We start from the raw sequence: 14,120 nt of genomic DNA on the forward strand, positions 1-14,120 counted from the left end.
TTTTGCTTTTCTCATTAATATGTGTACTCGAGTCCCTAGAGAGTTAGAAAGTAGTAAGCATCCAATAACAGTGATAAACTATCTGAGGACTATCATTTCCAAATTTTCTATTAATCCTATCCCCTCCTCCCGTCTTTAGGAGGTTTTAGTGTGTGGCCATTCCTTGGAAGTGAACATAACCACAAGCCTGGACTTCTTCCTCAGTGTGGCTCAGGTTCAACTCTTACATCAGTTAGTAGCAGCAAATATGACTGGGTCGGAGCCGTCAGCCAAGGCCACAGAGGTAACTACTACCTGATGTTTATTCTACTGAACTTTTACCAACATTACAAAGAAAAACTTACTAACTAAATGATTTCTGTTAACTAGCCTGCATTAACTTTTTCCAAAATATGTCCATAAATTGTTTTAGATTGATGTCTTATATTTTTAATTTATATAGTCTCTTTTCCTCTTATTATACAACTTCAATAAATCACTGTAGACTGACTTAAGAAAATGTGTTGTTAAGAATAAGATTTTCTTTCTAAAGTGTGCAGTGAGAACCCTGGTGTCACTTGTTAGTTACTCAGACACACTCTAGGATAGGGCCTTTAACACCGTAAGCATTCTGTAGTAGCATCCTCAGGAAATAATACTGAAAACATTCATTGTGTTTGGTGGTCAGTGGCCTTGATCATAGGTTGAATGAATGCTTAGAAATTCAGTTTTGTTCTGAAGGTGACTTGTTGGAAGGCTCAAGTGCCTCACATAGAATCAAAAGCAGAGCCAGCATGTGCTGGTTCCGTTCACTCTAGACAGCTTTCCTTCGTGTTTTGTTCCCAAATTTCTTTAGTCAAGTCTGTACAGAAGAATGAATCTTCTTTGAAAAGCTGTTTGTATGTGGAATAGGTGTCACTTTTCTTCTTCTGAGTGACACAGAATGCCACTTGGTAAATGGGGCGATGGCATTGTGGCCACCCTTTTTATCTTCACTTAACTCGCAGATCTTCAGGCAAACTCCAGTCATTCTGTGAGGAACTTGTAGTCGTTTTACCCATTGGATAGACTTTGGTGTTGTAAAGCTATAGCCAGCCTTCCTGAAACAGACCAAGAACTGCAAAATGAGTTATCTCGGAGTTGACTGCTGCCTCTCAAACCAGCTCACATCCTACCTGTCAGAAATCCTACACTGACTGTACTCTCCACATGGACTTTATCTAACCACACACACACACACACACACACACACACACACACACGACCTAAGTTCAGTGTGAAAAGTTGTAATGTCTCTATCCTGAGAACTCATGTAAATCCTGATAAGGTAACAGACATTTGTAATCCCAGGATCCTGGGAGAGGATGGCTGCATGTGCGTACATGATAATGGAAACAGTCAGTTTTGAAAAATGGTAAGTAGGTCACCCTGTTCATTGGACCAGGGCTTTATTTGCAGAGCCTGCCATGTCAGCACTGCAAAATTCTGGACTTAGATTAAAAACAATGGCCTTAAAAATAAAAATTGATTCCCTGTATGTGTATAGTTTTCACTAACTGAATTTAGTGGACTGTCAAAAGCCAGGGCACTGGGAGACGTCCAGTGGGGGGCAAGGCCTATTGGATGGTGGACTGCAGAAAGGAAAGTGTGGAATGCATATTTCACTGTATATCTGGATAACATTTCTACAAGCCATCAGCTTTAGTAGTATGTCTTATCTTTTAGGTTACTGCATTCTCAAACTGGGATGTTCATACTAACCTTCTGTACAGGAACAGGTAAAAGTAGCTAGAAAGCCACTGAGATATGAGGTATACAAGATCAGAACAATTCAGTGTGTGTCCATTCCAGCACTGTGTCACCAAAGCCCAAGAAGATGCTTCTCTTTTACATTTGTAAAATGTATGAAATGTCTTGAGGTCACTGTTCTAACATTGGCAGCTCTGTATCTAGAAACCCAGTCTCCTTCCCTTCTTACTTTGTCATTTCTAAGGTGTCCCCATGGATTGATCAAGTTCTAGTCAGCAGATTGAAGGAGAGAAGAAATTAATTAGGAAGTGATGCACATATCTATCCCTCCCATCCATGGCCAGAACTTAGCATGTGTGCACTTCTGTGTGCAAGGCAAGTGGAGAAGAGTAGTCTTTCTACCCATGTCCAGCTGCAGTTACTTTACTGCCATAGTCCATATTGAGAAACACTTAGAAATAAAGAGGTCTTGGATAAATCCACACAAATAACCAGCAGCCTTAAGCACGGGACTTGAAGCAGCTCTGTATCCTCCATAATACCTGCGGCATATTCCCAAATCCCTAAAATCCTATTGTGTACGCTATGCCAGAAATAGTGGCAGCTGGCAAATGGTAGATGTTGCTATAAGAACAACAGTATCTTCCCATCATTTGTACCACTCTTACTTTGATGATGGGCCTTCAATTTATAGACAAGTCTTGCCACTTGGGCCTGACTGACTACTAGTATATTAGGACCAGGCTAACTCTCAAACTTATGGTAATACCCATACTTCAGCCTCCAAAAGTGCTGAGATTACAGGAGTGCACCAACTACACAGCCATTTTTCCCTGGTGATAAAGTCCCTCCCCCAGTACCATGTGATGCCAAATCTCCCATTACACGGTAGACATATTGTACTTCATTTTCCAGACTCAGCCATTGGTTGATGTGGCTACAGGACTTGGGAAAAATCAGCCTTTCATACGAAGACATCCCAAGAGTGGGCTTCCCTTCCTGTGGGTCATACACTCATTTGATGCTACTGAGGCTTCTATCACAACCCCTTGTTCTTACCCCTATTCGCTGTCGTCTGTGTTTTAAAAGGAGAAAAGGGGGTGGAAATGTACTGAGGCAAAGCAGGGTTCAGGCCAGGGTTGCAGTGGACAGCATCTCCTGATCCTTCATACAGTCCTACAGATGATGTGAGGACAGATGGTATGCAGACTTCTACAGAAGCTTTTCCATCAGCGTCCTCCTCTTACAACACAATGCAAGTAGGTAACCAGCCACACCATGTGATAGGAGAAGTCGCACAGTCCCAGGATGTGAATGCCAGCTCCACTGCACCCAGTGGCAGGCATCTCTCAGTAGGGAGGAAAAGAATACATGCTATTGAGACATCTGTGTCTGGGTTCCCATGACATAAAGTGAACAGTACTTTAAAGCTGAGTGGATAACCCTTGGATAGTTCTGAGTGTGCAGTAGATGATATGCTACAAACTTACAACTGGATTCTGTAATTCATTGAAATTCTGTCTATTTCTAGAACTGGAAAAATATAAGGTGCAGCATATAGGTCGAACAAATTTAAAGAAATTGGTGTCTAACACTTATCAGGGGCAGGCTCAGTACATGTTATGAAGCACTGCCTGTAGGCTGTAGTGTGGTGTGCAGAGGATGATGGATGTGCTTCAGAGCTCAAGCCCAAGTTAGGCCTGTAGGAATCACCTGTAAGCATGTGGCCTTCCGGCCTAAGTGCCATAGGCTTATTCTCTAATCATGATGTAAGGACGTTGAACTGGGAGCTGCAGCATTGGCACCACACAGTATCCATTATTGCCTCAAGAAGCCACAGTGACTCTATCGTGTTTTCTTATACTGTGATCACTCTTTGAAAATAAACGAAAGAGGAGAGGGAGGATTGCCATGCCTTGGGCTATGCTCATTTGGCGTCAGTAATGATCGTTATTCCTTAATGGCGAGTCATCTTCTAATTAAGCCTCCTCACAGAGGTGGTGTAAGGAGTAACACATGCTCATTTCAAATCAGTGCTTTAGAGAGAATGAAGCTTTGTAACAAAATGTGAACCATGCTTTTGGAAGAAAGGTCGAAGCACCGTAATGTGTTGTGGGAGTCCTTTGGACCAGGCAATGTATGTCCTGGAGAAGAAAGAGAACGTTGCTTCCTCTGCGTCCTTTCTCCTCCCCCACTTAACCACTTGGTTTAGCCACTTCCTTAGCTCTGCTTCTCCATTTGCTCCCTGTACAGATTCTCTTGCTAGACTGTCTCGTGTATGTTTGGTGCCTGCTACTATTTTTTTGAGAAAAAGAAAAGGTCATACTTGTAAAAAGAAAAAAGAATTGTACTTAGGCATCACACATACATATGATGTCCTCTCCGTGCTCAGCCACTGAGTCCTCTCTGGGATACTCCTCTGCCCTCTGCCCACCCCACACCTCTCCCACCTAGTCCACTGTAATTTATCTTCCTTCCCATTCATGCCCAGGCGTCTTCTCGCCAACCCGAATTTCTGCCACTTTAATAATTGATTCTTTCATCTGTGCTTTTCAAATTTCCCAGTGATTTTTTTAGAACTGTGGTTTTTGTTGTAAACACATTTTATGTATTTTATATAAAGAGAAAATTCCAAGGAAAATAGATTATAACTAATATACTGTCATTCCTGTGAGCAAAAACAGTGATAACCAACTTGCCATTTAGAGTGATAGATTAGACCTCATGAGTAGCTTCATTTCCTCTCTGATAAGCTTGTATGTTTCTTCCAAGCCTACTTGTAGGCTTTTCTTAAAATTACATTTAGAAAAAAATTCACTTCAAAAAATTAACAGTAGTGCCATGAGAATTTATGTAAGGTTTGATACATTTTAGTTCTCTTATCTCTAAGCCTTTGTCTCTTTTTCAGTGCTGTTTCCTATCAAATAACTAAAATTCTCCTAGATCAGAGAACTGTGTAAGAAGACCACCAGGGCCCCTTCCTCACCAGCTTCCACACTTCTAGTGACCTTTCTGTGAGGCCTAGGTGACTCCTGTCATTTTTTAAAGACTTGCCAATAGTACTTTTTTAAGTGATAAAATTTATTATTTGGGAATTATTTTGTAAACCTAACTGTAAAAACTACTAGACTGCCCAGGAATGCTCTGGAGAAGACACAAATCTCAGCCCCAGGTACTGTATTCGTGTTCCTGTCTGTCAGCTGAGCAGCGACTGGGCTCTGTGATTCGGTCTCACCTTGCGTGAGGTGTGCTAAGTGTCTATGTCTTAGTTCCTTCCTCTCCATAATCAGCCTCTGTCTTTCAGGTTTTAGATTGTAACGCTGCAGAGACTGATAGCTGTTATCAAAGCAGAGTTTCTGACATCCTGTCTCCATGTCTGCCTTTGTCGCTCCCTCTCCGTCTCTCCCTTTCTCTGTCTCTATTTCTGTCTCTGTCTGTCTGTCTGTCTCTCTCTGTGTGTCTGTCTGCCTGTCTGTCTTCTCTCTGTGTGTGCTCTGTGAGCATCTTACTGTCTTACTCGCTTCTTCCCTCTCCCTTCCTCCTCCCTCTCCCCTCCTCATTGTCCTTTTTTCTCTACTTATTTCTCCCATCTCGTCCTTTAATCTCCCTCTTCATCTCCTATTGAAAATCCTTAGCATATGCTCCAGTGTTGACTCATCTGTGTGGGAATCACAGGGTGAAGCCCTCTGTGTCCCCTACACTGCACACCTGTGCTCTTTTCTTCTCTGGATTGACCATGCCAGTTGAGGAATCTGCCTGCCTTAGGCTGCTGAGTAGCTCAGAACTGCAGACAGACACCCGTCTTTACCAGTTCTTGAACTCTTCCTGAACTCAGCATGTCATTTATACTCTGCATAAAAATGTTAGGTTGCACTGTTGTTTCTTTATGTCTTTTATGGGAAGGGGTGTTTCTTTGGTTTTAGGTTTTATTTCTAAATATGGAGAGAGTACACATTGAAATGTCACTAGATACTGAAGTGAGCTGAGACGAGAAGGGCTGGTGTCAGGATTAGAGTGCATGGTGCTTCTGATGCAGCGCAGGGAACCTGTGATGGCAGAGTGAGAGGCATTGATGGTTAGCCCAGGAGATGCCTACAGACAGCATGTGTGTTTATTCTGAGTAGGCTGTACAGTTATGTCATAAGAATAACTTTTCTTTATTCTTCTCTCATGTATTATATACCAACTGCAGTCCCCCCTCCTGTGTGCCCAAGTGGCTCCCATATCCCCCAGATACAAGGTCTCCTCCTCTCCTTAGAGAAGAGCAGGCCTCCCAGGGACATCAACCAAACAGGGCAAAATGAATCACAATAACACCCAGCACATCCTATCAAATTCAGGATGGACAGAATAGTCAGGGACAGTCCCCATCCCTGCTGTTAGGAGTCCCACAGAACAGCAAGCAACTCAGCACAACATATGCAGCGGACCTAGGTCAGACCTGTACAGGCTGCTGATCTACAAGTTTCCATGAGTCCCAGGCTTTGATTCTGTTGGCCATTTTCTGTGTGTCCCTGGCCCCTTTCTTTCCTCCCATCCTGCTTCCCTCTCCTTCACAGGACTCTGCAAGATCTGCTACTGTTTGGCAGTGGAACTCTGCATCTTTGCCATCAGTTTGTGGATGAAGTTTCTCTGACCTCTTTGAAGGTGATTCTACTAGGCTCTGATCCCAGCAGTCTGTAGACAGGACAGTCAGTAGGCCAGTGGACTTTTTGTGGGATTGGTGCCCCACTCCCTCTACTTAAGGCCTTGCCTGGTTACAGAAGATGGCCAGTTCAGGCCCATGTTCCCCATTACTAGGGGTCTTTGCTAGGGTTACTCTTGTAGATTCCATGGAGTTTCCATTGCTCTAGGTTTCCACTTTGCCCCTGAAATGCTTCCAGCATTTAACCCTCCCTCCCCCACCACTCCATCTTATCCCTCCTGTTTCCAATCCCACCTACCCCCAATCCACCTGTAAAACATATTTCTGCTTACTGTGTAGATCCTTGTATCTCTGCTTAAGCTCTTCTTGTTATTTAACCTCTCTGACTCTCTGGAATGTAGCACAGTTACCCTTTACTTTATGGCTAATATTCACTTATAAATGAGTAGATACCATTTTTGTTTTTCTGGGTTACCTCGCCCAGGATGATGTTTTTCTAGTTCTATCCATTTGCCTGCAAATTTCATGATGTCATTACTTTTAACAGCTGAATAATACTTCCTTATGTAAATATGCCACATTTTCTTTATCCATTCTTCAGTTAAGGGATATGTAGGCTGTTTCCAGTTTCTGGCTATTATGGAAAAGCTACTATGAACATACCTGAGTGAGTGTCCTTGTGATAGGATGAAACATTCTTTGGGTATATGCCCAGAACTAGTATAGCTGGGTCTTTAGGTAGATCAGTTTCCAATTTTCTGAGAAACTGGGATACTGATTTCCATACTGGTTGTAGAAGTTTTCATTCCCCCAGCAATAGAGGATTGTTCCCTTGTTCCACATCCTCTCCAGCCTGAGCTGTCAGATGTGTTTTTTATCTTAGACATTCTGACAGGTATAGCTGGAATCTAAGAATCATTTTGATTTGCATTTCCCTGATGGCTAAGCATGTTGAGCATTTTTTAAGTGCTTCTCGACCTTTTGATATTCCTCTATTGAGAATTCTGTTTAGAGCCGTACCCCATTTTTTAACCAAGTTATTTAGTTTGTCGATGTCTAGTTTCTTGAGTTCTTTATATATTTTGGATATTTGCCTTCTATTGGATGTGGAGTTGGTGAAGATCTTTTCCCATTCTGTAGATGGCCGCTCTGTCGTATTGATGCCATCCTTTGTTTTACAGAACCTTTTCAGTTTGATGAGGTCCCATTTATTAGTTGTTAATATTAATGCCAGTGTTATTGGTGTGGTGTTGTCTCCTGTGCCAGTGCATTCAAGGCTATCCCTTAAATTCTCTTTCCTTAGGTTCACTGTTTCTGGCTTTGAGGTCTTTGACCCTCTTGGACTTGAGTTTTGTGCAGGGTAGCAGGTTTATTTGCAATCCTCTACATACCTACATCCAGTTAGACCAGCACCATTTGTTGAAGATGCTCTTTTTCCATTGTATGTTTTTGACTTCTTTATCAAAAAATCAGGTCCTAGATAAGTGTGTAGATTTATGTCTGGGTTTTCATCTAGATGCCACTGATAGATGTGTCTGTTTATGACATGCTGTGTGGTTTTGACTACTAGAGCTCTGTAGTACAGCTTGAGATCGAGAATGGTGAAACATGTCTTGGGGAACCAAGTCTATGGAGTTGGGCAGTTCATCTGGCAAGGGTTCACTCAGCAACTCTCCTGCGAAACTGACTCTTTACCTAGTTGATGTAGAGAAGAATATATAGAGGTACATCCACAGCAGTGTGTTTTAATGATTTATTAAAAACAAACAGCAAAACAAAACAAAACCAGATGAATATCATATAACAACATCAGTTTAGAGCTCCAAACATGAGATTTTATTCTTTCTGGAAGCCCAAGAGAGGGATCAATTCCGACATTAGCAAATTGCTTAAAGGCTATTTTAGGTTTTAGAATGTATCTCATCTATTTTAAATAATCTCAAATAGTTTTAGACTTAACATAGTAGTGTAGAAGTTCCTCTCGTGCCCCAAGTCTAGCTTCCCTTCTCAGTAATCTCCTATGTTCTACATTGCACCATTCCTAATGCCCTTCTCTAGGAAGGAATTCTGTTCAGGATCCTATCCTCAGCACCAAAGTATTGAATTGTTCTGTCTCTAAAGGCTGCCTTTAGACCAGTGGTTCTCAGCCTGTATGTAGTGACCATCTGGTGGTCTCATATCACATATCCTACATATTGGATATTTACATACAACTCATATCAGCAGCAAAATTAGAAGCAAAGTTAGAAAGTCGCAACAAAAATATTTTTATGGTTGAGTTCATCACAACATGAAGAACTGTATTAAATCTTTACAGTGTTAGGAAGATTGTCATGGTTGCCTTGTTTTAAATGACCTTGACAGTTATATTCAGATTTATTGGTTAGAATATATAAGTAAAATACTTTAGAATCTTTAAAAACATACCTTTAACTGTAAAAAAAAGGGGGGGGGTTAAAAAATGAAGTAGTCTCACCTGGAGTTAATCAGTAATGTGCCAGGTGTTTCAGCACCTTCTTCTTCTTCAGAGTGAGGTTTGCCAATTGCGCTTTTATTTCCCTTGCTAGCCTCTTTCGTATTTGGATGACCTGAGAAAAAGCCCAAGCTAGCCCTGCGTAATCGGAGCAATGGTAGTTAATGAAAAGTCCTTTCCCATACAATTCTATTCATTACTGTGTAAGTAAGGAAGCGTCTCTGCTGCAGGAGGAGGGGAGACCTGGGGGTAACCCCAAAGTGCCTCTTCCTTTACTCCTCTGACGCTCTGCAGGGGAGAATGACTCTAAACTCTGTATGTGTGGACGGAAGAACTCTAGTTCCCTCCTCAGGGACACTTGTGCTACAATGGTTTATGTCTGTTTCAGGAGGGTTTGGGCAGCCCTTGTTCTTACTGTTGTTCCTGAAGCATTTCTTATTTTAACTTGTCATCCTTCTCATTTCTCCTCATACATCTGCAGGGTCATAGTCAAGTTGAAAATAAGAGGGTTCATTCTCAACCACTACAAAAGATACTTATGAATATGAGGTATTTTATATTTCTAGTCATGGATAATTTCTCCTATACTGCATTTTATTGTTCTCCAGGAACTGGACTAGGTTTTCTAGGCACTGATAGAGGTCTTTCATGAAGGGAATGCATATATGGCAAATATGAAATTAGATTCAAACCTTGAAAATAGCCTATGTATCCTTGAAATGACTTTCCAGTGGACAAGGGCGTCACCACTGTTACAGTGTCCTGGATCCCAGCATTGGGGGTGCAGGTTCTCCCTTGCCTTTCTCACCCCAGAGAAGCTTTCTGTCGATTCTTGATCTTAGAGCATAAGCCATTGGTGTTTTGTTCAGGAAATTTTCTCCAGTGCCCATGTATTCGAGATTCTTCCCCACTTTTTCTTCTATTAGTTTGAGTATATCTGGTTTGATGAGGAGGTCCTTGATCCACTTGGACTTAGGCTTTGTACAGGGTGATAAGCATGGATCGATCTGCATTCTTCATAATTCATATTGCATCTTTATGTTTTGAGTAGTTGAGAGATTGTATATTTTTGATCTGATATTTTTAGAGTTCTTTTCCACAGCCTTAAGGGCTATCTTGAAGGTACCAGTGTTTACCATTTTTCAGAGACATAGCCACATCCTCAACTCCTGGGCTCTAATTATCATGGATTCATTAATGTTACCAGGGAAGACATTCATCAGAAGGAAAGTGTCCTCCACTGCTAGTCCTGGTTCCAGAAAATTTGTAATGATTACACAAACAAGCTTTTGCCCATAGCAGTCATCTACACTTGTAGAGGTTCACACCTGGGGCCCTGTCCCAGGGGCAGGAACCATGTCACTCTGTCTCCACTAAGGCTTGGCAATAATATAAATGCAAAGGAACAGGTATAGATCCATGCATGCCCAGTGCATGCTGTCTCTTTGAGTTTAAATGAGCTTTAATCATGTTAATTTCGAGGGCCTTGTTTTCTTGTTTAGGACTCTATGAAATTATACTGATGGAAATCAGATACTCAGGGAACACCCTCTGACTTTGCAGTAAATTATGCTGGAATCACCTGCCACAAATTACAAGTTTAATTTTAAAAGTTTATTCCTTTAGGAAGGAAAATATAACCACATATATGTTTGCTAGTTTATGATAGGTGATGTAAAAAATTCTTTTGGCTTTTCCTTAGTCTAAACTGAATTGGAATTTGAATTTTGCGGCACTGTGAGATAAACCTAAGTATAGAATAAGCAAGATTACTCTGAAGTTTGCTTTGCTGCTAATAGCAACATCATGGTCCAGTCACTCCTACTCTGGTCCTGCCAAGTCTATCTCCCGTGGAAATAGACAAGGCCGTGTATTCACAAGGGTCCCAGCTTAACTAACAATCAAGTATGGGTTTTTTTTGTTGTTGTTTGTTTGTTTTTGTTGTTGTTGTTGTTCTTGTTGTTTTTTAGTTAGAAATAATCAATGTTGGCAGAGATATTGTTCTTTCTCCCTGACTGAAGACCATATGAACAAGGTAGCATTCTTGAACAGGATTAAACATACTTGAAAGTTTTATGATGATTTCTTGGGAGAAAAGGAGAATGATTGTGTTACAATGAAAAGAATGATTGTGTTACAATGAAAAGCCCTGTGAGTGACTCAGAGACTTGAGGGTAAGAATTCCCCAGAGAGGAGAATGCTTAACCCAAAAGACACTTCAGTTACATGTGGATCTGCAGAATTCCATTTTTTTCATAGGGAGGAGCCTGGTACAAAATTATAAATTTCTTGCCTTAAAAATTGTTTAGAATTGTTAGGCATGGCAGTGCATGCCGGCAACCTGAGAACTTGGAAAATGAAGCTAGCCTGGGCTACATGACTCTCGCGCTCCTTCTCCCTCCTCCTCCCTCTCTTCCTCTCCTCCTCTCCACTTGCGCCTTCTCCCTCCCCCATACTCAGCACACACAGTTTTGTGTTACTATATTTTACTACATTTTATGAGAAACTATGTATTACTGCTTTATGAGAAATCTGAAAGGTGATGATGGGGTATAGAGGAGGTCTCCCTAAAGACTTCACAAGTTCTCAGAGAGAGCGATGAGACGGAGAGGAGCTGTACGCGGATGAGCATCAGAGATGGGCCTTGTTTGGATCCCTGATGCATCTGTCTATGTGTAAGACATGACTGCAAGGAAAAAATAAATATGCTCAGTCTTAACAGAGCTTAACCCTGAGCCAGAAGACATAATCCAAAACATAGTGGAGAGGAACTGCTGGCAAATCTGTGTTCCCGTATTAGATTATTCCCGGTCTCATCAGTTTTCCTGCTGAGAAACCTGCTGAGAAACCTGGAGAGTCTGCCTCCAAAAATTTGGCATCTCCCCTCAGAATCCTTGCTGAGTGGCTCCTCTGCTTCACAGTGGGAAGCCTGTGTTGAGCTGAAGGCTGTGAAGTCTTCTAAGGTCAGGCCTAGTCCTTCCTCTATGCCTAGGGCTAACACTCCCCTGGCCACCGGGGCCTGTCAATTCTCGCTTGAGCCCATCTGGATGACTGCTGCCAGGAGAGCTTTGCAAAGGCTTTCTATCTATCCAGATGGTCACACACTTTCTGAGGAGCCTTCCATGACTTGCCTGACACTCCTGAATTTTTTTACCCTGCCTTTGATTTTTTTCTTATGTTCACAATCTACCAAAACATATAGAATCTAATTACTCATTTCTCCTCACCTCCTCAGAAGACAGGTTCCTTCTTCACTCTTGTAATACAAGTATCTTAAATCACCAGTTGCACTGTAAGTGCTTAGACCAGCTTACCAACTAAGTGCATAATGGGACCGGTTAATATCTGTAGGTGAAGAATACATCTTTGTACTTAGGCTATGCTTATTCTGACAGTAAGATCAATAGAAACCTATATGATAAAACTTACGGCAGACATAAAAAATTAGGGGTATCTATAACTAACTACACAGTGTATGCTTGGGTATACACACAAGGTAAGAACCACAGTTCACTGGTGTGACAGGCTTTGGAAGTCAGGCACTTTGTTTCTCACCAAATGTTGGATATGCTGGTGTTTTTATTTGTTTCTTTCTTTGTGTATAGGGGGAGAAGTGTTTGTTTTTACCAGTGTTACGCACACAGGCTCATGTTTTCAAGAGTTGTCAATCTAATTTAATGACAAATGAACTGTTACCTAGAATCCATGTTATAGGTGTATGGCTATAGACATTGGAAAGGATCACTGGTGGGCGTTGCTGTAAGATTAAAAATGCTGTCTTTTACCCTGCACTAGCTCTGACACCGTGGTGCCCCAAGACATCTGGGAGACCTCTTCATTTCAGTCAGCAAAGCCTCTCACCCACTTGCTCTATCCCATATCACACTGCCGATGGCTTCTCTCTGAGCCTGGCAGCAATCTCTCTACCCATCTAGTTCCCAAGGCAGGTCGCCACCATGCCAGACATATACATCTCCAGCCACCACACACTCTCTTGAACTTAAATCGCCACATGAACGAATACACAACGTGATAACCTCTAATCTAATTGATAAGATTTAATTTGCTCATCTAGACATACAAAGCCCTGTACACATCCATCCCTTAAGAACATTCATAACAACCTGTAAGCATGCAGAGAAGAGTTGTAATATCCGCCTCCGTGTTCTCTTTGCTGCTTTCTGTCCTCTCCTCGGTTCCAGTCTCCTCCTCTCTAAAACTTTTCTTCTTCCCATCCTTCCTTCTTGTCCAATGACAGGCATCATTGTATCTTGTACCTGCCTACACATGTGTAATGACATCATCCTAGAGGTGGGCTAAATCTGGTGGCCAGACCAAGTTTTATAGGCCTTTAAAAAAAAAAAAAAAAAAAAAAAAACAAAAAAAAAAAACTCTACCTAACAGTTGTTTTAGCTTAAAACAGTCCTTCTGTCGTGATGTGGTAACATTTTTTTCTCCTGTAAAACCATCCATTCCTTAGAATGAATTCTGTATTAGATCTTTATAAGTCAGGTAGCTTTCAGTACTGAGTTGTTGATTTTTTTAAAAGTATTTTATTTAGACTGACTCTGTAGCTTGCTAGAGTATCTAAAAGTGCCCAAGAGTAATTCATAGAAGATGCCAAAAACGGCCACAGGGGAAGAGGTGCACAGTTGCTATATCATTTCCTGGTAGGTGTAACTAGGCTTGAAAGTCCATTGTTGATGTTTGTAAAATATGCTCCTAGGAAAGTACACAATTACCCAGTATCCTGGGAACTACATTGCATATCAAAATAAAATATCTGCCAGTGCCCAAGTCGCTGGCCACACTTTGCTAAGGAGGCCTTCCTTCCTTGTTGAGTCTGACTGCCAAGAGCAGCCATCTTGTTTCTCCACAGTTAGTGTTTTGTTGTAGCATCTCAATGTGTATTACAGGCTGGCCACAAACTCACAGCTCTCCTGCCTGCCTCCGCCTCACATGCCAGCATACCTAATGTTATCCACATGTAATGACAATTTTGTCCCAGTGAAACCTTGGACATACCAGGCTTTTCATTATTTTACTTTGAGGCAAGCATGTTCTTGTTATCAAATGAGTTCTGGTAAAGTATTTTAAAACTTCAGTTCCTAAAATAACCTTTCTTAATTAAATGCCAAAGGCCAAGATACCATGGAGAAAAACATGTTTGCATAAAATTACTCAAAATTTTTGAATAACACACAGTAATGCAGATAGCACAGCTCTGATTTCTGGACAAATAACGCCCGTGTGGCAGCACACCAGCATGTGTTT

At 41.5% G+C, this 14,120-nt stretch overlaps 1 protein-coding gene across 17 annotated transcripts in view; it reads left to right on the forward strand.

Moving 5' to 3' along the window:
* Vps13b (vacuolar protein sorting 13 homolog B) overlaps positions 1-14,120 on the forward strand; it is a 576,579-nt gene that overhangs the window by 325,331 nt on the left and 237,128 nt on the right. For 14 of the 17 annotated variants that reach the window (XM_039079215.2, XM_039079218.2, XM_039079219.2 and 11 more), the window contains one exon: positions 140-283. In XM_039079215.2, the coding sequence (XP_038935143.1) occupies positions 140-283 (144 nt within the window). Of the gene's footprint in view, positions 1-139; positions 284-1,329; positions 1,394-14,120 lie in introns of those variants that run through there. The other 3 variants (XM_063263571.1, XM_063263573.1, XM_039079223.2) reach the window with 2 other exon arrangements.

The sequence above is a fragment of the Rattus norvegicus genome, chromosome 7 (genome assembly GCF_036323735.1).
Source record: "Rattus norvegicus strain BN/NHsdMcwi chromosome 7, GRCr8, whole genome shotgun sequence".
Taxonomy (NCBI): Eukaryota; Metazoa; Chordata; class Mammalia; order Rodentia; family Muridae; genus Rattus; species Rattus norvegicus.